General features: G+C 35.7%; 1 protein-coding gene across 3 annotated transcripts in view; it reads right to left on the minus strand.

The window, feature by feature from the left end:
* NAA16 (N-alpha-acetyltransferase 16, NatA auxiliary subunit) overlaps nt 1-23,891 on the minus strand; it is a 98,906-nt gene that overhangs the window by 13,811 nt on the left and 61,204 nt on the right. For 2 of the 3 annotated variants that reach the window (XM_004376616.2, XM_023731628.1), the window contains 4 exons: nt 11,908-11,980; nt 6,213-6,382; nt 5,730-5,882; nt 901-1,029 (listed from right to left, as the gene is read on the minus strand). In XM_004376616.2, the coding sequence (XP_004376673.1) occupies nt 901-1,029; nt 5,730-5,882; nt 6,213-6,382; nt 11,908-11,980 (525 nt within the window). Of the gene's footprint in view, nt 1-900; nt 1,030-5,729; nt 5,883-6,212; nt 6,383-10,819; nt 11,012-11,907; nt 11,981-23,891 lie in introns of all 3 variants that reach the window. The other variant, XM_023731627.1, reaches the window with a different exon arrangement.

Here is a 23,891-nt window from a genome sequence, read left to right on the forward strand (position 1 = left end):
CTAGGTTATTTCTAAAGGGCTAGGGTAATCCTAGTTCCAATTTCCTTCAAAAGCCACCCCCTAAGATGCCTTTCCTTTGGGGAACCTCAGGAGTTTCACAGGGGAAAAAGGCCAAAGTGACTGCCGTGGTGCAGACATCAGGCTCACCTGACTACGATGCCTGTGGTTTTATACTGCGGTCAGCATGGGAACAGTGGTGTCGACTGACCCCACAACTGAGGGCTGCTGAGGACTGCCTCAAGGGGCGCATGAGCGGCTCTTTTCCTCCTGTTGTCCATTTGGAAGGAGAGTGCTTCAGAGATGACAAAGAACAGGAAAACAAAAATTCACACAAAGGAAAAGAAAAGTCCCCTCACTAAACCTTTTTATAGCATGGAACAGTAAGGCACATCACATACATAATCCTAAAAGCAAATAATAAAATAAGCCTGCAAACTGGCTACAGATTGCTGTACAAAATACTGAACGTGAGAACAAATATCCTGGGAAGACAAATCGGAGAGAGGCTGGCTGCGGACCAGATCCTGATATAAAGAGGAAAGAGGTTGCCATTAGCTTGTGTGTCCTTCTAGGCTAGTGATGAAAATCAAATGATGGCCCAATCAGAGAAGAAAACTTTTTAATTTATGTTTAAAACAATGGTTTAATAAATTAATCTTTTTCCTTCTTCCTTCAGACAAAAATATATAGACATGTCAAAATAAAAAAAAAACTGGAGGATCAAGAAAAGCAAACATTTGTTCACAACTTCTGAATGCCGGGAAGGCTAAAATCAAAAAATTTTTTCACAATGAAGCTTCCAAAGTAGTCAGAGAGGTAGATGATCTCCTGTGCAGAAATCTACCTGCTTTTTTTGTCATCTTACAGGAAAAAACTAAAGTCAATATTTTAACAACTTACCCTTTCTACTTCATGGCATTTTTTCAAGGCATCCCCGTATTTCCCCAAACGTTGATAAGCTGAAATACATTCTGTCTGAAACCACATACACTGCATTTCATTTAGATTTTCCATGGCAGATGTTCCTTCCTGAAATGGAAGCATTCATAACCGTAAGAAACAAACAATAAAACAGATCCTAAAAATCTCATTTTCTCCTTTACAACTACAGCTACAAGAACTATTATGACAAGAAACGGGAATTAACAAATATATTAAAGGGTTTCTAAAGGCTCCTACTGGTTTCAAATTACAAAATGCCTAATATTCCAGCCCTGTCTGAATATTCAACACTTTGCATATAAAAAACTTCAAATACTTAAGCACCAATGCTTTTATTTAAACTATTTAAGTCAACGAGCCTATGAAGCATGTCGTACCTTATGTCTTTTAAGCGAAAGCTACTTAACCTTTCTGTGCTGACTCAGGGTCACTACCGTACACATCCATCACTGTCATATCTGTTAGTAACAGTGGCAAGCCTGTTTTTCACATTCCCAGCCTTCTCCCTGCACGTTAGGCTATCAGTTGTCACTTTCTTTGTACCAATGTGTCTACTTCTAACAGCACCTCCTGTTCCATGTCAACTTCTACTTTGCTATTTATTATCCTTTGCAGTATACTGACAAACCAAATAACTGAATTCGTTAAGAATATTTTAATTCAGGCTCAATGAGAATTCTGAGAAAAGGTAAACTATCTAGTTTTAGTAGTTGAGTATTTTGTCAAAGTTTAGAAGACAGTTACTTTAAATATATTTTGTGTGACCCCACGAAAGATGGTAAAGGTACATTTATACAAATAAGTTCAGTCTTCAAATCTTTTTACCCTCTTCTGTGTTATCAGTTCAATTTTCAGAATTCGCATTAAAAATCTAAAACCTGGCTCTCTCTGCATGAATGGGATTATGGCTGTTATTTATTCTTTATGCTTGCCTATAATTTCCAATTTTTTGATGACCATATTATTTTTAAGAAGTCTACATTATTTTTAATTTCAAAAAATTTACCAAATAGGACTATCCAACCTGCGCTGACAACTTTGTACGAAAATTCTAAACTGTAAGAAGGAAGTATGAGCACTTAATTCATTCATTAGCCAGCAGACATAAAGTGATTATTCATGGTCATTAGCAATTTCCCTCCTCTGGCTCACTATGCTATTCGCTATACAGCACAGACGTCCCTGGCCAGTGAGCCAGTATGGGTACACTGAACAAGCTCTCCCTGTGTAGCACAGTGACTTGTCAAGAGTGGATGACCAGAGGCAATTACGATGAGCAAGCTGAGCGACAGCTTTTTTTAAGGAATACTCTCTTTAAACCGACAACTACTTTAATCCTTCTCATTCTATGCCTTTTTATAGCTTCTTTTAAACACATTCCAGTTTTTTGTTCTGTTTTATGATCGCTGGACTTGTTTAACTTGTTTAAGAAAGTTCTGTATATCTATTTTGTAAATCGTACTTTACTTCTAATCTTTACCTTGACCTTCCAGGTAGTATTTTTCTTTAGAAACATCATTGCTTTAATGTCTGTTCTTGTACTCTCTTCTCATCTTCAAAACTGTGATATAGTGGAAATGGCACTGAAGAGTTTGAGCCTTGGCACTATTTACAATGTGACCAAAGATGAGTCAATGAACTCTTCAGAGTCTCAATTACCTTGCAGTAAAAAACCAAAACCAGCTGCCTCTGAGTCAATTCTGACTCATGGCAACCCCACTTGTTTCAGAGAAGAACTATGCTCCACAGGGTTTTCATGGCTATGACCTTTTGGAAGCAGACTGCCAGGCCTTTCTTCTGAAGTGCCTCTAGGTGGGTTTGTACTGCCTACCTTTTGGTTAATAGCCAAGTGCGTAGCCATTTGTGCCACCCAGGGATGCCCCTTGCAGTAAAATGTCAAATAAACACCCGATTATGCGCTATGTGAATGTAAACAGTATTACTATTAATTTTATTTTTATCCTAATAATCATCATCCTTGCTAATACTTTCCTCCAACCTTATAGCTGCCACTTTGCTTCTACTGTTAATCCTATAGCATCTGAGTTTTTGAAACACTAGCCACTGTGGATTCTGTTCTTATCACACATTTTTAATTGGTTTAACATAAGAACAAGGGTTTTAGAGAACTTAGGCTAGCTAGAAGTCTGGCTGTAAATGAGTAACTAGCTGGGTGCCCTCTGGCACAGTTCTTGACCTCTCTTAAAAACATTTTCTTAATGTTAATATGGGGGAGATGATATTACAGGGTTGTTAAGATCAAATGAAATAATGTATATAAAGAACTTAGCTCAGTCCTTAATGTGTGCTAGGGTCACTTTTCTATTTCCCCTTAACAAATGGTACATAAATTATTAGCATTACTCTAAATGTTGTAAAGTATAGGATTGCTATAGTCAGAACCAACTTGATGGTAACAGGAGGGGTCAGGCAGCTTCAGATTAGAAAGACCTTTTTATGGTGAAAAAGACGTAGCAAATGGTCTACAGGAGTGACTTCTGATGAAAATTAAATATACATAACACTGTCGTTGTTGTTAGGTGCCGTCAAGCTGATTCTGACTCACAGCGACTCCATGTACAACAGAACAAAACACTGCCCAGTCCTGCACCATCCTCACCATTTGTCAGTACTTAGTAATGTCAGGCTTTTAAACTTTTTGCCAATTTAATGGGTATAAAATGCTATCTTATTGTTTTAATTCGCATTTCCCAGATTACTAATGAAGAAATCTTTTTCAGCCATTCCATTTTTCACTTCTGTGAAAACTATTCACATCCTCTGGTCACATATCTATAGGCAGTTCCTGGGTTACAAATGTCTGACTTAGGTACAACCCATAGTTATGAACCACCCCCCACCCTTAGTAAAGCCTATTATATTAAAAACTCGAGGTACCCACAATGGTTCATAATAACAAATGGACGCTACTTTGCGATGTGCATCAAAACATTATTATTATTACTGTATTATTATGTTAAAGATGTTTTAGTGTACCTGGAAGTGTTTCTTTAATGTTTTTTATGCATAGAAAGGTACACTACATACTATACAGTAAGATAAACATTTGACTTACAGATGTTAGATACGAACTGTACCTAACCGTTCCAACTTAGGTACAAATTCGACTTAAAGACAGACTTAGAATGGAACTCGTTCATAATCCGGGGACTGCCTGTACTGTACTGAGTTTTTACTTCTGTGTTTTTATATAAGGTCTCTAGGTGGCGCAAACACAGTTTGCGCTTGACTACTAACCTAAAGGTTGGCGGTACGCACCCATTCAGCAGCACCGCAGAAGAAAGGCCTGGTGATCTACTTCCATAAAGATTACAGCCAAGATATCCTATGGAGCAGTTCTACTCTGTAACACATGGAGTCACCATGAGTCAGAATCCACTTGAAGGCAATGGGTTTGGTTTTTAGGTTTGTGTTTACATGATTGTATGACATCATTCTTGCAAGTATTTAAATTTGCACAATAGAAGTCCATGTTATTCCATGATTTCTGAATATAAGGATGTTTCCATAAACATCCAGACCCAAAACAACCTAGTTAAGATTTTAAGGAAGGCAGTATATTGGCATCACAGAGCACAGCAGTAACTTATTTTCATCCTAAATAATTTACTTGCAAACACAAGCACTAAAGCCCTTCATATATAATGGGCACTTGGAGACACAAATTTATTTCAAAGTTATCTTAATTAAAACTTGGAAATCAAATTTACACATACGATTCCTTTATTATGTCTCAATGTCACATTCAATGTGCATTATACAACCATTTCAGGGAATTCTTTGGCAATCTCTATAAATCCTTCTTTCATCATATGGGTTGGAAACATATTCTCCAGTTCTATGGTTTATCTTTTCAAGTTGCTTATAGTTATTTTTAGTTATATGTAAATTTTAATATAGTCAAGTGCATCAATTATACTCTCTCTAAGTTTATGCTTTTGGCACCTTAAGAAAAACTTCCAAAAGAAATACTTCCTACCTAGAGCCCTAAACATACACTTCTATACCTTCTTCTAAATTTTTTAAAGGTTTGCTCCCCATATTTAGATCTTTAATCCACTGGATTACGTGCAGTGTAAGATAGGGAGCTCGTTTTTTTTTTCCAACACAAATAACTGACCCAGCAACATCTTTACCTCTCTGATTTTTAAAGTACCTCTGGCTATACAGCAAGTTCCTAAATATGTGTGAATTGATTTTTGAGCTTTCTATTCTATTAGTCTGTGTATTTATTTAACCATAAACGTGTATTAATGTAATAATATAACAGAAAGTCTATGTGGAAAAGGATAGGAAAAGGTAAAGGAGGAAAAGAGAAGAAACAGACATTTAGTTCAACAACTTGAGAAGTTAAATTATAGAATGTCATAAACAAAGTAGTAGTCCAAAGAAATTATTCTACGTAGGAAGAATTCTGTGAGCCAAACCTGAAATAAGACACTATAAAAGGAAAAGCACTAAAAAGCAGTCAAAAATTACTACTGAGATAAGAACTGAGGAACGTAAACAGAATTTATACATAAGCTCTGAACTATGGCATAATGCTGGCTTTTTGTTACTACTATTGCTTTTTAACCATCCCACCGATCAGAAACACACATACGCAGAATAAACTATACTTAGGATATGAACTAAACGGGATTTTAAAAAATATAACAAACATTCATTCTTACAAACTTAAGTAGCAAACTTCACAAATCGTCACAGAACTTAAGTCTAATTTTACTAACTTACATAATTACATGTTCATGTATGATATTTCCTACCCTTGTGAACTTGGAGCACATTTCCTCTGCTTCTTTTACCATATTTGCTCGAAGCATATATTTTGCACATTTAGAATTGATGAATCTATCAGCTGTGTCCAGAGACTGTGCTTCATCCATCCACTTTGCGGCTTCTTTGAGATTACCTATATGCTACAAGAGATGAAAGCATTAAGGAAATCACAGTTTCCGATCAAGAGAATATGGGTGCAATATAAGTAGAGGAAATTTATAAAGATGAATTAGAAATTTGGCAAGATTTCTGTTAAATTTATCTAGAAATCTCTTGATAAACTACAATTTACATTTACTAAGAGTCGAATCAAATAACCTACAATGATTATACCAACCATGTAACATAAAATTCCTTAATAAATACTTTATCGGATACCTTGGAAGCAATTTCTACATAGAAAGATCTCCAAGGGCTCTTAAACTGGCTGAATTCTTCATATATTTAAAAAACATTACTGAAGATTTTACCTTGTAAATTCTTGCTTTCATATAGAATAACTCTATTAGAGTTGGAGTACTAGCAATTGCAGCATTAATATAATCCAAAGCCAAAGAATACTGTCCAAGCTTATCAAAGTGCTGTGCCAGGAAATAGCGAACCCAGAGTAGAGTTGTTGGGGGTTCCTTCTCCCCATTCTCTGCAATCAAACAAACAAAATTATTATACGGAAGAAGGCAAAGTAAAGCAAATCAAAGACTCTTTCCTCCCCATTTCATAATAAAATTAACAATTACAATAAATATTTTAAAAAGACTAGTAAAAATAACCAATTTCAACAGAAAGAGGTCTGACTTTCTGCCATAAAGTTCAGGAAGTGGCAACCAAGCAAATAAATAAGGTTCTGGTTTGGCTACACTTCTAATCCTATCCCACTCTAAAGAAACAGTGCTGGGGAAAGAGGGTAAATCAATCTACTTTTGTGAATTCTCTGGCTGAGAACATAAGGCAGCAGCCCAGTAAAAAAACTTGGAGATACTCTAACCACCACTGCAAGATTTCAGCAGAGGCAAGAACTGCCAGAGTTTAGCATTTTCTAGGCCTCCACACCAAATTAAGGAAATTCGAAGTTTGAAATTTGAATTTTTAAATTTAAACTTCAAAGTTGACTCACAGGAAGAGGATACACCCCTGACTATGTGACAAACATCTATGAAGAGAGAGCCTAGCCAGCCCAAGTCCTCTAACAAAAGATGTCACATACAATCAGCTGAGCTTTATTCTGCTCCCCACCCTCTACCCTCAAGCTAGAGTAGACAAAGAAATACCAAGCCCTCAAATGGATTTAGAAAAGAAGACATATAGGTATTAAATAAGAAGGAAAGGACATAAAGGAGAATCTACCCACCCTTCATTAGAACAGACAGATGGTCTCCTTGACTAGCTGCCTCAATGACATGACAACAATGTGAACACACTATAGCATAAATGAAAAAACATATAATAAATAAATGTTTCCCTTGCATAAACTATATTTCATGGGAATGACATATTTGATGAGGGAAAGTTCTTTTTTACAAGGATTTCAGCTAATAAATGCAGAAGAAATGACGATTAGAATGAAATAAAGGATCTAGGCAATGATCACCAATGGTTGATGAAATCATTAGGTGAGAGGCCAATGAAAAAAGAAAACCAGTTGCCATCAAGTCATTTCCAACTCATGGAAACCCCACATCTATAAGAGTAGAACTGTACTCTGCAGGGTTTTCAATGGTTGATTTTTCAGAAGCAAAGCGCCAGGCCTTTCTTCCAAGGTGCCTCTGGGCAGACTCAAAGCTCCAAGCTTTCAGCTAGTAGCCAAGCCTGTTAACTATTTGCACTGACCAGCAACTTCAGAGAGATTAATGAGTAACCTTTAAATAGGTACATCAGGCTGATGATGTCTCAACCCTGATCAATCTGAACACTCATGAGAAGAGAGACAACCACAACATCTTACGCCTCTTGATGTGATGCACTAGGAAGTATAAAGAACCACCAACAGAGTGTTTAAATGAACCCGATCTAATCAAGCCTATAAATCTAAGTTTACAAGAAATATGGATGGTAGTGAAATATGTTAAATGATACCATGAGAAAGCAGTAAGTCAAATATGAGACATTCCACAAGACAAATAACCTTACAACAAATAAAAGGCATTTTTAAAAGGAGGGAAGGAAGGGAGGTTACTGCTCTAGATTAAAAGAACATAAGATTGATATAACAAACATGATGTGGACCTTAATTGAATCCAGATTCAAACAAAGCAACTATACAAAGACATTTTTTTGAGATAACTGGGGAAATTTGAATGTGGACTAGGTATTAGAAGATATTATAATATTAAGAGTTAATTTTAAGTAAGATTATCCTTTGAGTGAGCACTGTGACTATGTTTTCTTTTTAAGTATTTTACACTGTTAGAGATGCATACTAAGGTATTTACAAGTGAAACAAATATGTCTAGAATTTGCTTTAAAAGTATTCCAGAGGACATTATGCTGAGTAATAAGTCAATCACAAAAGGGCAAATATTGTATGAGACCTCTATTGTAAAAACTCATGAAAAAGTTTACACACAAAAAGTAACAATCTTTGTTGGTTACGAGGGATGGGAGGGGTGGGAGGGAAATACTAAACAGATAATAGATAACTGATATCTTTGGTGAAGGGTGAGACAGTACACAATACTGGGGAAACCAGCACAACTTGTACACAGAAAGGTCACGGAAGCTCCACAGACACATCCAAACTCCCTGAGGTACTGAATTGCTGGGCGGAGGGCTGTGGGGACCATGGTCTCCGGGAACATCTAGCTCAATTGGCATAACATAGTTTATAAAGAAAATGTTCTACATTCAACTTTGGTTAAGTCGCGTCTGGAGTCTTAAAAGCCTGTGAGCAGCCATCTAAGATACTCCACTGGTCTCACCCCTTCAGGAGCAAGGGAGAATGAAGCGAACAGGATACAAGGAAAAGGTTAGTCCGAAGGACTAATGGACCACAGCTACCAAGGCCTCCACCAGACTGAGTCCAGCACAAATAGATGGTGCCTGGCTACCATTTTCTTAACCATTGTCATAGGGCAACATGTGTACTGTTTAATGAGAAACTATTTTGTTCTGTAAACCTTCATCCAAAGTGAGAACAGCAGCACAACTGGAAGAACGTAACTGATGTCACTGAAATGTGCATACAGAAATTTTTGAAATGGTGTATCTTTGGCTATGTATATTTTCACCAAAAAAAAAAAAAAGGCAGAGAAGGGAGAGGGTTGACACATTGTGCGGTTGTTAACCAATGTCATAAAACAGTATGTGTACTGACAGTTTAATGAGAAATTATTTGTTCTGTAAACTTTCACCTAAAGTACTATATATGTATATATATATAAAATTCTAGAAAAATAAGGGGACAGAAGATACTTCAAATAAGACTTCTATTATTATCAAATGTTGATAATAGCAGAAGCTGGGTGATGGAGACACAAGGGTTCATTATTGTATTTACTTCTATGTATGTTACATAAATTTTTTTCCAAACTAACTAAAACAAAAGGGCAATGACACGTGAAAGACAGACATAGAACACTGACTAAAGTTACCATCTGCGTGGCTGAAAACATTTAGACTGTTTCCTAAATTAACTTGCCTTGATTTACAGATGCTCTCACAAATACAGAAACAGAGGACCACATTATACATGATTTTAAAGTAAAAAAAAAAAAAAAAAAACAGTAGGAAGAGCACAGGAGTTCAGAAAAAATAGGTTCTAGTTCTGCTAAAAACTGCATGATCTACAAACTAAAACCATAAAATTCTTAGCAGAAAAAGCAGGGGCAACGCTGTCAGGCCTAGCTTTCAACAATGGATTACCTGATATAATAACAAAAACACAAACAGCCAAAGACAAAAGAAATAAATAGGACCTCATACAAATTAAAAATTTTTGTTCATAAAGACTTTACCAAAAATATGAAAAGACAAGCTATCGACTGGGAGAGTATCTTCGGAAACCATATAGCCAACAAGAATCTAATAACCAAAATATATATAAAACTTCAACAGTTTAACAAAAGGACAAATAACCCAATCATAAAATGGGCAAAGGACTTGAACAGACATTTCACCAAAGAGGACATTCAAATGGCCACAAAACACATGAAAAGATGCTCAGCGTCATTAGCTATCAGAGAGATGCGAATCAAAGCCACAATGAGATACCATTTTAGGATGGAGTCTTAGTGGTACAGTGGTTAAGAGCTACAGCATGCTATGGCGGCTAACCGAAAGATCAGCAGTTCAAATCCACCAGTCACTCCTTGGAAACCCTGTGTCCTACAGGATCACTATGAGTTGGAATCGACTCGACGGTAACGGGTTTGGTTTTTAGGATGGCTAAGATTAAAAAAAACTGAAAATAACAAATGCTGGCAAGGATGTGGGGAAACTGGAACCCTTACCCATTGCTGGTGGGAATGCAAAATGGTATAGCCATTGTGGAAAAAGTGTGGCAGTTCCTTGAAAAACTAAAAATAAAACTAACATATAACCCAGCAATGCCACTCCTAGGTATATACCTAAAAGACTTGAAGGCAGAGCCTCTAACAAAGACTTGTATACCAATGTTCACTGCAGCACTATTCACAATAGCCAAAAGGTGGAAACAACCTAAATGCCCATCAGCAGATGAATGGATAAATAAAATGCAGTACAAACATGCAATGGACTACTACTTAGCCAGTAGGAGAAATGAAGTCTTGATACAAGTTACAATATGGATGAAACTGGAAGATATGCTGAGCAAAATAAGCCAATCACAAAAGGATAAATATCACATGACCTCACTTTTACAAAAGACAAAAAAGGCAACTGTATAAAGAACAAAGTTTATTAGCAAGGGGCGGGAGGGAGGGACAAAGGGGAGGTTAGTGGTGTTGAAATATCGCATTAAGGGCAGACGGGCATAGCCAATTATTATAACTGCTGTCAGTAAGCTGTACACCTGTAAAAAGTTGAATTGGCAAAACTAGTGTGATAGATATATTTACAACAACAACAACAAAAAAAAAGAACAGCTGCTGAGGCTGCTTACCTACAACCAAAAGTCTCATGGGATTTGGTTTCTTGGTTTGGAGGTTTAGGGTCATGGCTTCATGGGACATTCCAGTGAATCGGCCGAATAACATTTTTAGTACCTCTCTTCTACCTCCTACTTTGATGAGTAGTCCCAGGGGTCTTAAAAGCTTGTAAATCGCCATCCAAGGCACAATAATTGGTCTCCATTCTCTTGGAACAACAGAGGTAGTGAGGAATAGAAGGAAGATATGGAATGTGTGGCTAATTGCCTCCATGAACAACTGCCTCCTTTGCCATAAAGACCAGAACAACTGGATGGTGCCTGGCTACCATTACTGAACATTTTGATCAAAGATTCCATAGAAGAAATCTGATCAAAAGGGGGAAAATGCAGAATAGAATTTCAAAATCTCATGGACTCCAGATTTTCTGGAGCCATGAAGGCTGGATGAACCCCATGAAGGCTGGATGAACCCCTGAAACTAGTGCCCTGAGATAATCTTTAAACCGTAAACCAAAAATATCCCCTGAAGTCTTCGTAAAACCGAACAATAGTTTAGCTTAACTAATAAAAAAGTCTGCCTTGAGCATTATACTTTATGTAAAAACTGACTATATAGGATCAAACTGACAACAGCAACTTGAAAGATTAGATAGGAACCTTAGGAAGCAGTGAGTTTATGTTCATGGGGGAGGACCAACGCAGAAAAGGAGGGTAAGAATGGTTACACAACTCACAGAATGTAATCAATGTCACTAAATGGCACGTGCAGAAGCTGTTGAATTGCTGTTATGTTTTGCTGTGTATATTCTCAACAACAACAAAATAAATAAATCTATTTTTTAAAAAAATATGTCATCTTGGGCCAAAACCTCAACCTCTGTTTTCTCATGTTAAAACAGGGTTAACTCCCACCCCACAAGTTATGGAAAATTTAAATTAAATAAGACTCAAAGTACTCTCATTTCACTAATTCAAAAGCTGTTTAGTAAATAGCTATCATGTACCATATAAATAATAAACATAAAATAATATTAATGTAAGCAATTAAAAATAGATTTATATCAGAAATCAAATTCCAACTTAATCTAATTTAAACTTACCATAAGGGCTAAAAAAGTCACATGTTTTAAGAGAGGCTTCATAATTAGTAACAAGTTCTTCAATTATTGAAACCTGTTTTAAAAAAACATAGTTTATAAGTTTAAAATGTTTTACTGAAGGTATTAATACTTATTGTAGGTAAAACATTTAGATTTGCGAAACAGTATATAGCTTACTTCAGAACTATAAATTAACTCAACTACTAAGGCCTCTGCTCTTTTTTTCCCCCAACATGAACATTTCCCTGTATGGGGGGAAGTGAGATAAAACATAGAAATATACTACCATCTTTATTAATAGTAAAACAGAACCTTATTAATTTTTTCATTTCAATAAATAATTTGAGGTTTTAAAGGACAAATTATCACTAGGTACTACAAAACTTTTTTTTTTTTAATGCAGTAAACATATCAAAATAAATACTTTGTCTTTTGCTTCCTGCTGTTGTATTTTGAAGTTGTAAGCCATCACAAAAATATAACAGATTTTTTTCAAGGTAGACAGATAAACACATATATATTCAAATTTCCTAAAAAGTCACTCATTACAAACAAATTACCCAAATTACACAGTAAGCGGATAAAAGATAACATGAGGTAAACTCCTAACTAGATCTTTAAACTACCTTTGTTTTTAGTGATCATTTCATGAACAGATTTGCACTTCAGTGCTGCAGTCAAGTAGGACTGAAATATTATAAACTCCACTATAAATGCAGTATGCCCTTGGAAGTACCAAAGGAAAAGAAAAGTGACAAGAATTAGAAATGATAGGAGAAAAAAAAAAGTGGCTTATTACTTGTATATGGTTAGTTTTAAATGCCTAAGTTGGAAAATATAACTATCTTATTTGTGAACTTCTAAAAATTTTTATTTATTGAAATGATAAAGGTCAAAAGTGAAGACAGCCATTAAAAATTTAATAAAAGTACCTGACAAATACATAGGTACCAGTGAACAGTGATGATTATGAAAGCTTTCTAAGTTTAAAAAAACGCAATGCTGCTAATGCCAACAGGCAAGAGGAATAAACCAGATGGGTGAACAACAATAATATGCCAATAACTGTTGCAAGTGCTTTATGTATACTACAGTAATAACACACACGCACACACAAAACCCACTGCCGTCGAGTTGATTCCGACTCATACCGACCCTATTAAGACAGAGCAGAACTGCCCCATCGTGTTTCCGAGGAGCAGCTGGTGGATTCAAACTGCCGACTTTTTGGTTAACAGCTGAACGCTTAACCACTGTGCCACTAGTGCTCCATTACAGTAATAATTACATAATAATCAACCACACATGGCACTTTATTATTCTAAACACTTGTGTTAACTTATTTCAAACATCGTATGAGGTGTGCATTATTATTAACTCCATTTTTCAAGCAAAGGGAAAATAAACGTAAGCTGAAAAGTACACAATGGGGAGCCAAAATTTAAAACCAAGCAACATGTCTCCAGAGTTCAGCTTTTAACTACTCAGCTATACCAGTCAGCGGATGGAAAAATGGCACAATTATTACTAAAGGGCAATTCTTGCTCAAATCAGTTTTAGTGTACAAAACACCAACTGGTGTGCAATTGATCAGTCAGACCATGGAAAATACACTTTGTTGTTAGCTGCCATCAAATCAATTCTGACTCATGACGACCCCGTGTGTGCAGAGCAGAAATGCTCCAAAGGATTTTCAAAAGCAGATCCCCAGGCCTAACTCCAAGGTGCCTCTGGGTAGGTTTGAACCACCAACATTTCAGCTAGTAGTCTTGAGGGCTTAACCATTTCCGCCACCCAGGGACTCCTAGAAAATGCACTAAGTACATCAAAATTGGGGGTGGGGGGGGTGGTAAGCATTTAAAAGGGAACACCAAAATTGAAGTGGGAGTTGGGGGAGGAAAAAAAGTATGTAAGAGAGGAAAAAAAGTAAGAGAAGGCTTAGGAAGGACAAGGTTTTATTACACCTTTATGAGGTATTAAAGAACATACTTACAAACACACATTCCCAAAGTAAATTCCCAAACAATCTTAAGTTCTTGAAACTTAATGGAGATTTTTTTTTCCAGGGCAGGAGGTATATGATAGGAAAAGCCAATCAGCCTCTCCTCAGAAGTCCTAAAACTATCTGTTTCAGGGCTCTTTCTGTATTATGATCTCTAATTTGATATCAAATGCTATAAACTAATTATATCATTAAATAAATTATTATCTCCCTTTTGAATGCTTTTAGGCATTTGCTGCAACAATATAAAAGCAAACAAAATTAACAAAAAGGGCTTACTCAATTCATGAATCACTATGTTGCGCTTCTACAAAAAAAGTGAAAATGAAATAAAAGTATAAGTAAAATTTAAAATGATTATTTTTGCTTATTACTGTTATATATCTGCTTATTGCTGTTAACAGCCCTGGTAAAAGGCAGAAAGTTGAAATATGTACTGTACTTAATACAGTTATAGGTTTTCCATGTGTTAATATAATCCATTATGCCTGATTTCTACTGATAATCAAGAGTTGACTTTTTAGGTCTCTTTTCCTAACAGTATAAATGAAATGTTTTAAAAAGAATATTACTAGAGTTCATTTGCATTTATTCAAATTAAAACATATTAAAATCAATATAAATTTTTAACCTCAAGAATCTAAACAGTGCTTAGTTACAGATACACTTACCACAATTAAAAACGAACAAAAAAATCTAAATAGAACTCAACTACCCAAATTCACTCAGCTACGAACTATCAAAATTAGCTTTGAAACATTGTTCACTATTTTATAAAATTTGGAACTTCAGACATTGTTATTTTCAAAATAACAATCATATTTATTTCCCTAGGCTTCTTTACAAATGAATCAAAATTTATTACAGTTCCACTGCTTCTGAAGAGCAGACCACGTGTAATAAAGTCCTAAAGAGATTTTGGTATACATTATGAAAGAAAACTCCCCATTCATTCCACTTAGTACACGGTGGTAAGATTTAGCTTTATTTTGAATCCTAATTAGAACCTACCCACAAAGTCACAGGGGATAGTGTCCATGAAGCCACTGACAACTATCACACTGATACTCGTCAAGGAAACAAACCAAAAAAAGACACCAAATTAAAACACTTCTCAGGCCTACATTTCTGAAAAGATATTGCACCTACAGTTATACTATAAAGGCAATGGAGAAAATGGTGGGACTACACATTAACAGTGGGGAAAAATGTGTAAACAACATAGAAAAAAAAAGACACAATATGACTACACTAAAACATGTATGTATATACACAAAGAGGACAAAAATATGGCTAAATGGATTAGGGTAGAAGAAAATGGGTACATTCTTTTTAGAATTAGCAATACAACAATAACGCCGTATTATTTTAATAATTTAACTCTTAAAGGAAAGATTGTTTAATAATAGTAGTTCTGAAAATGTGATCTCCAGACAATTAGTATCACCTAGGAACCTGTTAGAGATACAATTTCTTGGGCTCTAACCCAGACTTGCAGAATCAGAAACTCTGGAGCCAAGCAATCTGTTTTTAACAAGCCCTCTAGGTCACGCTGACGCACACTCCAATCCCATTGCCGTCCAGTCAATTCTGACTCATAGTGACCCTACAAGACAGAGTAGAACTGCCCCATAGAGTTTCCAAGGAGCATTTGGTGGATTTGAACTGCCGATCTTTTGGCTAGCAGCCGAACTCAACCAACTGCATCACCAGGCTTCAGAACCACTGATCTAAAATGTTGTAGAAAGATTTTTCTTATAAAGAAAAATTAAAAGTAATAGACTTTTTTAACTCACCACGACCAATACTACCACTGCCAATCTCACTTAGAATATCTGCAACTCAAACAATTTTTTCCAGGCTTAGAAATTCAGTGCTTAAATATTTTTTCATGAACTTAAATTGCCATCTACTGGCAATTACAAAAAACTGCAGCTGGAGCAGTTTTTAAACAGGCCTTTACACCTTGTAGATGAAACAGATTTTTAAAGAAATCAGTTTTCATTCCAGAAGTTATACATAGTTCTTCAGAAAGGAGTAAAAATACTACTGAATAAAATAGATTTCCAGCTTCAGAACTTCAAAATAAGATTTGAACATCTGAAAATCAATATAAATTTTTAACATCAAGAGTCTAAAACAAGCTAAGATAATGGGAAGTTCATATGAAATCTCCTAAATTAAAAAAATACTATGAAGAACACTAGTCAGCCTTCCTGCTTCATGAGGCATACTTCTTGAATCTCAAAAGCTTATATTATAATCACTTCTAACTCAGTAATTGAGTAAATCACTCAATTTCCCAATGTCTGTCTATGACAGTTAAAGAGTTTTTACACAGGTAAAACAAGCCCCGATTGACTCAAGCTTATTAAACATTTACATCTCAATTAGGAAGTATATATAACTCCTTTTTTGTAAAACTTTAATATATAAGACTACTCTTTGAATAACAACATGCTACTGCTGCTTTAAAATCAAGAAAGTCGATCCACTTAAGTTAGGTACCTAGTATTACAACAAAAATTTAAAGCCTCAAAATGGACAGCTTAAATTATACGGCCAAAAAAAATTTTTGCAAATTTAAACATTTCCAGCTCTAACTATTTTTTCCTGATTTACATATTTTCTTCTAATAGTTATATTTGGATCAAGACCGAAGAAGCTGTATTTTCACTAACAAAATCTAACCTGGGGCAAATATTGTGAGTAGTACAGATAATTTCCAAAAGTACTGCCATTGACCAACTTTTCTTATTTAAGAGTTAAAAGCATTCTTTATTAACTTTAAAGACAAAGTTCTATAACACAGTATATGATACACAATTTTTCACAATATGGACAAAACCATAGGTTTAAAATGTTACTGAAACATGAAGACCACTGAAACTATCTTTTTTTTACCAAATTAGAAAACTAAGCACAATAATTTATCAACAAGGAGGGAAATTGCTGGATTAATTTCCGATAAATGCGTAATTCGTAATGATAATTTTGGTTTCCAGGGGGCTAGTTACAGAGCTAAGTTAGCCAAGATCAATGAAAGTTATAAACTTTTTAACCTCCACCTGATTTATGGGGTATGTGGGGTGTAGGTAGTGAGACAATAAGGTAATTACCACTTCTTGAACATCTTCCCTGAACTAAGCACTTTACAAACTTTATCATTTAATTAAAACACACATCAAACCATTAAGTATTATTTTCCCAGTCTTTAGGATCCAGAAACAGATTAAAGTAGTTAATCAAGTAAGTTCCAAACCAGGCTGACCCCAAAACAATGTACTTTTCACTACACCAGTATTTCCTAAAGTGTGTTGCATGTAGCTCATCAACTGGTTTTTTTTTTTTTTTTAAGTTATATTTTTAATGTGTTTTATAAAAAATATACTAGCACAAACCTACGGTTCTCACTGAAAAAAAAAGTAATCTAATTTAAAGAAAAATATAAAGGTGGTCCCTACATATGGCAAAAATCATGAAGGGGATTAATAACTGATGTTAGCAGACATTGTATTATATACTGCGATACCTCCCTAGATAAGAAAAGCACTTACATTTTCTTTCTTCCCCCAAAATTTAAAACTTAAAGAGAAAAACTATTTCATGCACATCATTACAATAAGCATTAGCTGTTGATCAATGTCTCAATAAACAGACTGCTGTGGACTTCCACTACAAATAATTATGGAATTTTTAAAGATAGGATCGCTGACTCATTCTTTTACTTCGAGTGAGAAGTCCAGGATTCTCACAAAGAAACAGTCTTAATGTAAGCCCTTACTCTCTATTACTTACAGCATCTATGAAAAAAATTCGTTTGTATTAGCCTGACATACAAATCAACCTCTTGCTTTCCTTGATAATTATTTCCCTATTCCACCTTCTGAAATATAATTTTTCAAAAGTAAATATGAAATGAAGCACTTTAACTCAGAATCATTTTACATGAACACAACTGTGAAGGCAATTATTATAATGATGATCTGCCAGTTGCCATCCAGTCGATTCCAACTCACGGTGCTCCATGTGTGTCAGAGTAAAACTGTGCTCCACAGGGTTTTCAATGGCTGATTTTTTGGAAGTAGATTGCCAGGTTTTTCTTCTGAGGCACCTCTGGGTGTACTTGAACCTCCAACCTTTTCGTTAGCAGTCAAGCATGTTAACCGTATGCACCACCCAGGATTTAATAATGACGACAGTATTCTAGTATTTTTATAATGCTGTTGAGTTTCTTTTTTCCCTCTAACTTATCTTCACGACTGAAAGTAGACAGTAGACAGGTCTTAATTCAATTATAAAGCTGGCCTGAGTTAATAAAACATAAAGGAAGAACGATATGTATACATTCCAGGATCAAAATCCAGGACACCGACTGCACCACCAATAAATGATAGATGTTTCTCAGGGACAACAGCCAAATGATTCAGTACTTTCCATAGACATATTCCAATGAAGTTCATGATAATTCTGTTTCTTCACTGAACAAGAGGTCAAGTTTTTGTGACTTGTTGTGCCTACTGTCATCACCTTCTAAAGGGCACATATAGCACCGTATGTTCTTTAACTAAATGAAGATCTTAGACTATTTTCATACTAAGGGCAGATTTAACCCAAGAAAGAAAGGTCTTCTGAGGAACAGCCTATCTTCCCTTCTGGTGTAGAGCCTTTTACTCTTTTTCAAGACATCTGATACTTCATCCAGAGTCTCATCCAAGACTCCATTTCCATGTTGTTTTAAGGTACTCATATTCAGATCACATGTGCACTGATGTCCAGCTTCAATGGAATCAAATGCACCTATGAGACAATCTACATAAACCTGGATGTAGACTCACTGAAGGTATATACTCAAAAGAATCTGACACTCACAAATGAACAGCTAGAGAGGAATACTAGGAATTAATTTCCATTGTTAAGTGAAAATACAGGACCAAAATTAATTTGCATCTTTTCTTAGAGTCATTAAATATTTTGGTTTAAGACACTAAAAATATATACAGTAGTCTTGACAGTTAAACTAAAATTAAAAACTGATTTTACTACTTATCTTTCTGTGCAAATACAGATCTTTAGCCTTAGAGAAAACCTATTTCTCTCATCCATGAAATCAGCAAAAGAAAAAAGTATAGAACACTAAGAACATGTTTTATAAAAAAGGAGAAATATATGCATCACACACCACTAATTTTGTTCTCCTAACAGCAGCTTTTCAAATAAATGATGGTTTTAGGAGTGCCGCAGCCATTAAGAGTTCACAAAAGATACTAAGTTTGCAAGCTACCAAATTATTAAACAATCATAACCAAGGTGTTAATAAAGAAAGAAATCATAAATATAACTTGCTTTAAAAGGAATTGACAAAAAAAGTTTTAATAGGACTATGATAAATGAAGTAAAGATAAAATTATACGCTACATTTTAAAAACCTGACAATATTTAGCAAGCTATAGCTCCGTTTTACTGTAGCCATCCCCAAAGAAAGATATTCTGAAACAGTATTTCAACTTCTAGTACTGTGCTGTATGATTTATTTTGACTATCACTGTTTTTACCAGAAAGGTGTTTTTCTCTAAATATTAATAAAGTGGAAAATCATTTAAAGTGCAAGCCGGGATTAAATATTTAGTTTCAAAATTTATTAGCGAACTCTTTAGGAAAATATTCTATTCATAGAAATGCTCTGTTACTGTCAACTTTTTCAGAAATATAAGAATATAGTATATAATCCATGATCTGAGATAATCTGATTTGGTTTGTTATCACCATGTATTGAAATAGATATGTTCATATAGTTTTAGAGAGAAATACATTTTAACTTAGCTATTTACTTAAGTACAAAGGTGCAATAAACAAGAATAACTAATCCATCTACCAATAATAAAATCAACACACAGATAACAGGTTAATTACTGGTTAAAAATAGTCCTTTAGCCTTAATCATATTAAGACATACCTGATAGCTATCAGTAGGCTTCAAGAAATCAGGGCTAAATATAATCAATTCTGATTTAAAGATATATTTGTCCAGAGTTCAACTTTTTTCAACTTATGTGGAGTGTTTACTAATTTTAAACGCAGCACAACATTAATAATATGAAAAGTAAGGCTCATTCAACATAAAATTACCTTTCAAAGAAAAAACATCTAGTAAATTGACTTGATTAAGAAATGATTTACTCTACGATCCCGACAATGATTAGTTATTTTCCATGTATTTTTGAGAGTAAAAATTACTAATAAAAATACGTCAAGATAAAAAAATTTTAAAACATACCAGATTAGCCTAGTCTTTTATATAAATTCGAGATTAAAAATCTTTACAATGTAAAAGTGAACCTATCTTTGAATTATGGGATATTCACAAGTATACAATAATTAGCTTGGAAATAAAAAATTATTTTCAAATTAAAAAATGTATTTTTGCAAAAAGAATCCCATTATACATGTTCTAGGTCAGAGAAATTCTTAAAAGGTTTTCAAGCCCACCAGAATTAGAGTGCTGGACATAATTTACTCAGGTGAATAAGCATAAAGCACATATTCATGCTCCAGCTTCTCAAAGTGGCTAGTAACCCCAAAATCTCAGGTTCTATTACATGATACCTTTCACTTAACACTGATGTCTACTAAACAACATCTAGTCAGGCCAGACAAATAACATATGCAAGTGAATTTTTAGAGGAATCTGTTTTTAACAACACAAAAACAGAAAACCTATCTAAACAATATCAAATCCACTCCTCACAATGCATGAAGTCCATCCCTCACATCTACAGGGCATATAGACAAGTTAACATCTAAACATAGAGCAATACACAAAGTGCTTCTTCCAACAGCAAAATCACAGAATGTAAATCTGGAGGGTTATTTTTATCACTTTCTAACAGAAAGGGCAAAGAAATATTTACTGACTGCCCACTATATTAAAGCCTCGTTAAAGCACTGCCAAAAGTGTCATAACTGAAAGGGCAGTATGGGCACAAGAAAAGACAGATTCAGTCATTCATCCAATAACCACCTATGTCTCAGGCACTTTCACGCAGCTCATCATGCATTAGAACCAGCAGTTCCCAGAAGGTTCTGTTGTGTATAACAAAGAAACACAAGAAAAGAGAAACCATCATCACCATCAAATCATCTACAGCACCATCACCACCACCACCACCACCACGATCATCATCACTGTCACCACCACCACAGCTCCTTACTATGCACCAGGCAACATGTCAAAATACTTACATGAATTATCTCATTTAACCCTCATAATAACCCCCCAAGAGATAGCTTCTTCTATTTATTCCTATTTTACATAAAGTAATCACTAAATCACCAGTTAGGAGGCAGGAGAGAGCAGAGAATCAACTTCAGAAGCTGAGTTCTTAAGCATTATACCACAGTGCTTCTCCATAATGTTCAGGACTAAATAAAAGATTATTTATCAATAAATCATTTTTAGATGATGGGCTGTATCAGGGGAGAAAGAGCAGTTCAGATGCTCATCACCCAGGCCCTTAGGTGGCAAATATTTATCAAACTTTTAAGAGCAATGGTTCTCAACTGGGGGTGATTTCGCCCCACAAGAGTCATTTGGCAATGTTTAGAGATACTCTTCATTCACACAGTGGAGGATTACCAAAATTTATGGTATGCAGTTAAAGTGGTGTGTAGAAGAAAATTTATAGCTGTAAATGCCTACGTTAAAAAGGAAAACTCTCAATATAACCATACCTTCCATCTTAAGACACTAGAAAAACAAGAGCAAACTAAATGTAAACGAAATAAAAAGAAGAAAATAATAAACATTATGGCAGAAATTAATGATTTAAAAAATAGAAAAAACGCAATGAAACCAAAACTTGGTTTTTTGAAAAGATCAACAAAATGGACAAACTGCTAGATTGACCAAAAAACTTTAAAAAAGAGAAGATTCAAATTACTAAAATCAAAAATGAAAGAGGGAGACATCACAAAAAAAAGACAATTACAGACCAATATGCTTTCTGAATTATAGGTGTCAAAATCCTCAAAAAAAAAAAGACAAATAACTCAATTTAAAAATGGGCAAAGGGGAGGCAGGACCAAGATGGCAGAGTAGTTAGATGGCTTCCTATATCCCTCTTACAACAAAGACCTGGAAAAACAAGTGATTTGATTGTATATGAATATCTAGGAGCCCTGAACAAGGCAAAGTTAAGGAATCGGACTGAGTGGTGGGGGGAAAGGAAGATGGTTCTGAAGAAGCGAGAAGTGCTGGACCGTGGCTGGAGCTGCAGCTCTTCAGCCCCGACTGGGTCCAAGGTACGCGGTGAAGCAGGCAAACAGCTGTGTGCGCACACTTGGGAGGCAGTTTCCACATCTAGAGAGATCTGGCAGCAGAGATTTGCTTGGACACTCTGAACCAGTGAAAAGCAGCTCCCAAGTGGCTAAAGATAAGTACATGTGTGCAGTCTTTCGTGGGGATTTGAAAAAAAAAAGCCCATTTGAGAAAAACCTCTCTGCCTTTTACCTCCTCCCTACCAGCTCTGGACCAGGAGACCCCTGGGCCAGAAGCAGATCCCAAAAGGCACCCTGACCCATTCTCCTGGCCTTGGAGAGGGAACAAATAAGCTACTGGCTCCCCTAAGCCAGGAACTCAGGGTCGGCACAGCTCCTTTGCTAGGCATAGGCATAAAGGGTCCGCAGACTTTGACTGCCTTACACCCCTACATAGACTTGTGGGGACCCATCTCAACAGTGTTAGCCCTCACTACCACAGTACAACAGGGTAAACATCTGAAGTCTAACTTCAACTGTTTCAGCTATAAAGTGGCAGATTTGTGACCCTTGACACAGCCCTACCCCTTAACGGGCACCTTTACTGATCTGGACCAGGGGCTTGAGGACTGGTGGCGTCAACTATACCACCTAGTCACCTGCTACAGGAGTCCAAGAAAAAGTGGTGCCCCCGAGTCTTTACAGCCAACAGAGTGGGGTGCTCATAGTCAGGCTGCAAAATTCACCTACCTACTCGCCCTAGGGAATAGGGACACACTTTCCTTTCAGACTCTCAGGGGCAGCTGTCAGCCCCCGCCTGGCTCAGCGCGTGACACCCTACCACAGCCAGATACCAGTGCCTACACCAATCACCCATGCCTCTCTAAAACTGTAGGTGAAAGCCTGGACCACACACTTGGTGACTGACTGCCTGGACACCTGAGCTGAACCCATATAGGAAAATTTAACGGACTCCTTTGTGCACATACTTAGTTACAGAACTAACTACCTGATGACAGGATGTTAGAAGTTCAAAGACGCCAATAATCAAACTAGCATGCATGAGGAGCCTACTGGGGCATATCAAAACAAAACAAAACAAGAAGCTAGGACTCACTAAATGAATATAAAATAAAATTAGAATAACTTATTGATGATTCGGAGACAACAGTCAATATCAAATCACATAAAGAGGCAGTCCATGATGACTTCAGCAAGCTCCCAAAATAAAGAATCAATAAATTCACTGGAGAGAGAAAATTTCTTGGAATTACTAGAGGCAGAATACAAAAGATTAATATACACAGCTCTTCTAAAAATTAGGAAATTTGACAAAATGCAGAAACGGCCAAGGAACACACAAAGTAGTAGCAGAACTTAAAAAAGTTATTCAAGAACATAATGACAAATTTAATAGGCTGCAAGAATCCACAGAGAGACAGTGAGCAGAAATCCAGAAGATTAACAATAAAATTTCAGAAGTAGACAACTCAATAGAAAGTCACAGGAGCAGAACTGAGGCAGCAGAAGTTAGAATTAGTGACAATGAAGATAAAGCTCGAGGCCAACTTATTTGAGGAAAAATCAGATAAAAGAATTAAAAAGAAAGAAGAAACTCTAAGAGTCACGTGTGACTCTATCAAGAGAAATAACCTACGAGTGATTGGAATACCAGAACAAGGGGGGAATAACGAAAATACAGAGAAAATTGTTGAAGATTTGTTGA

This window comes from Trichechus manatus, unplaced genomic scaffold (genome assembly GCF_000243295.1).
Source record: "Trichechus manatus latirostris isolate Lorelei unplaced genomic scaffold, TriManLat1.0 scaffold00044, whole genome shotgun sequence".
NCBI classification, from domain to species: domain Eukaryota; kingdom Metazoa; phylum Chordata; class Mammalia; order Sirenia; family Trichechidae; genus Trichechus; species Trichechus manatus.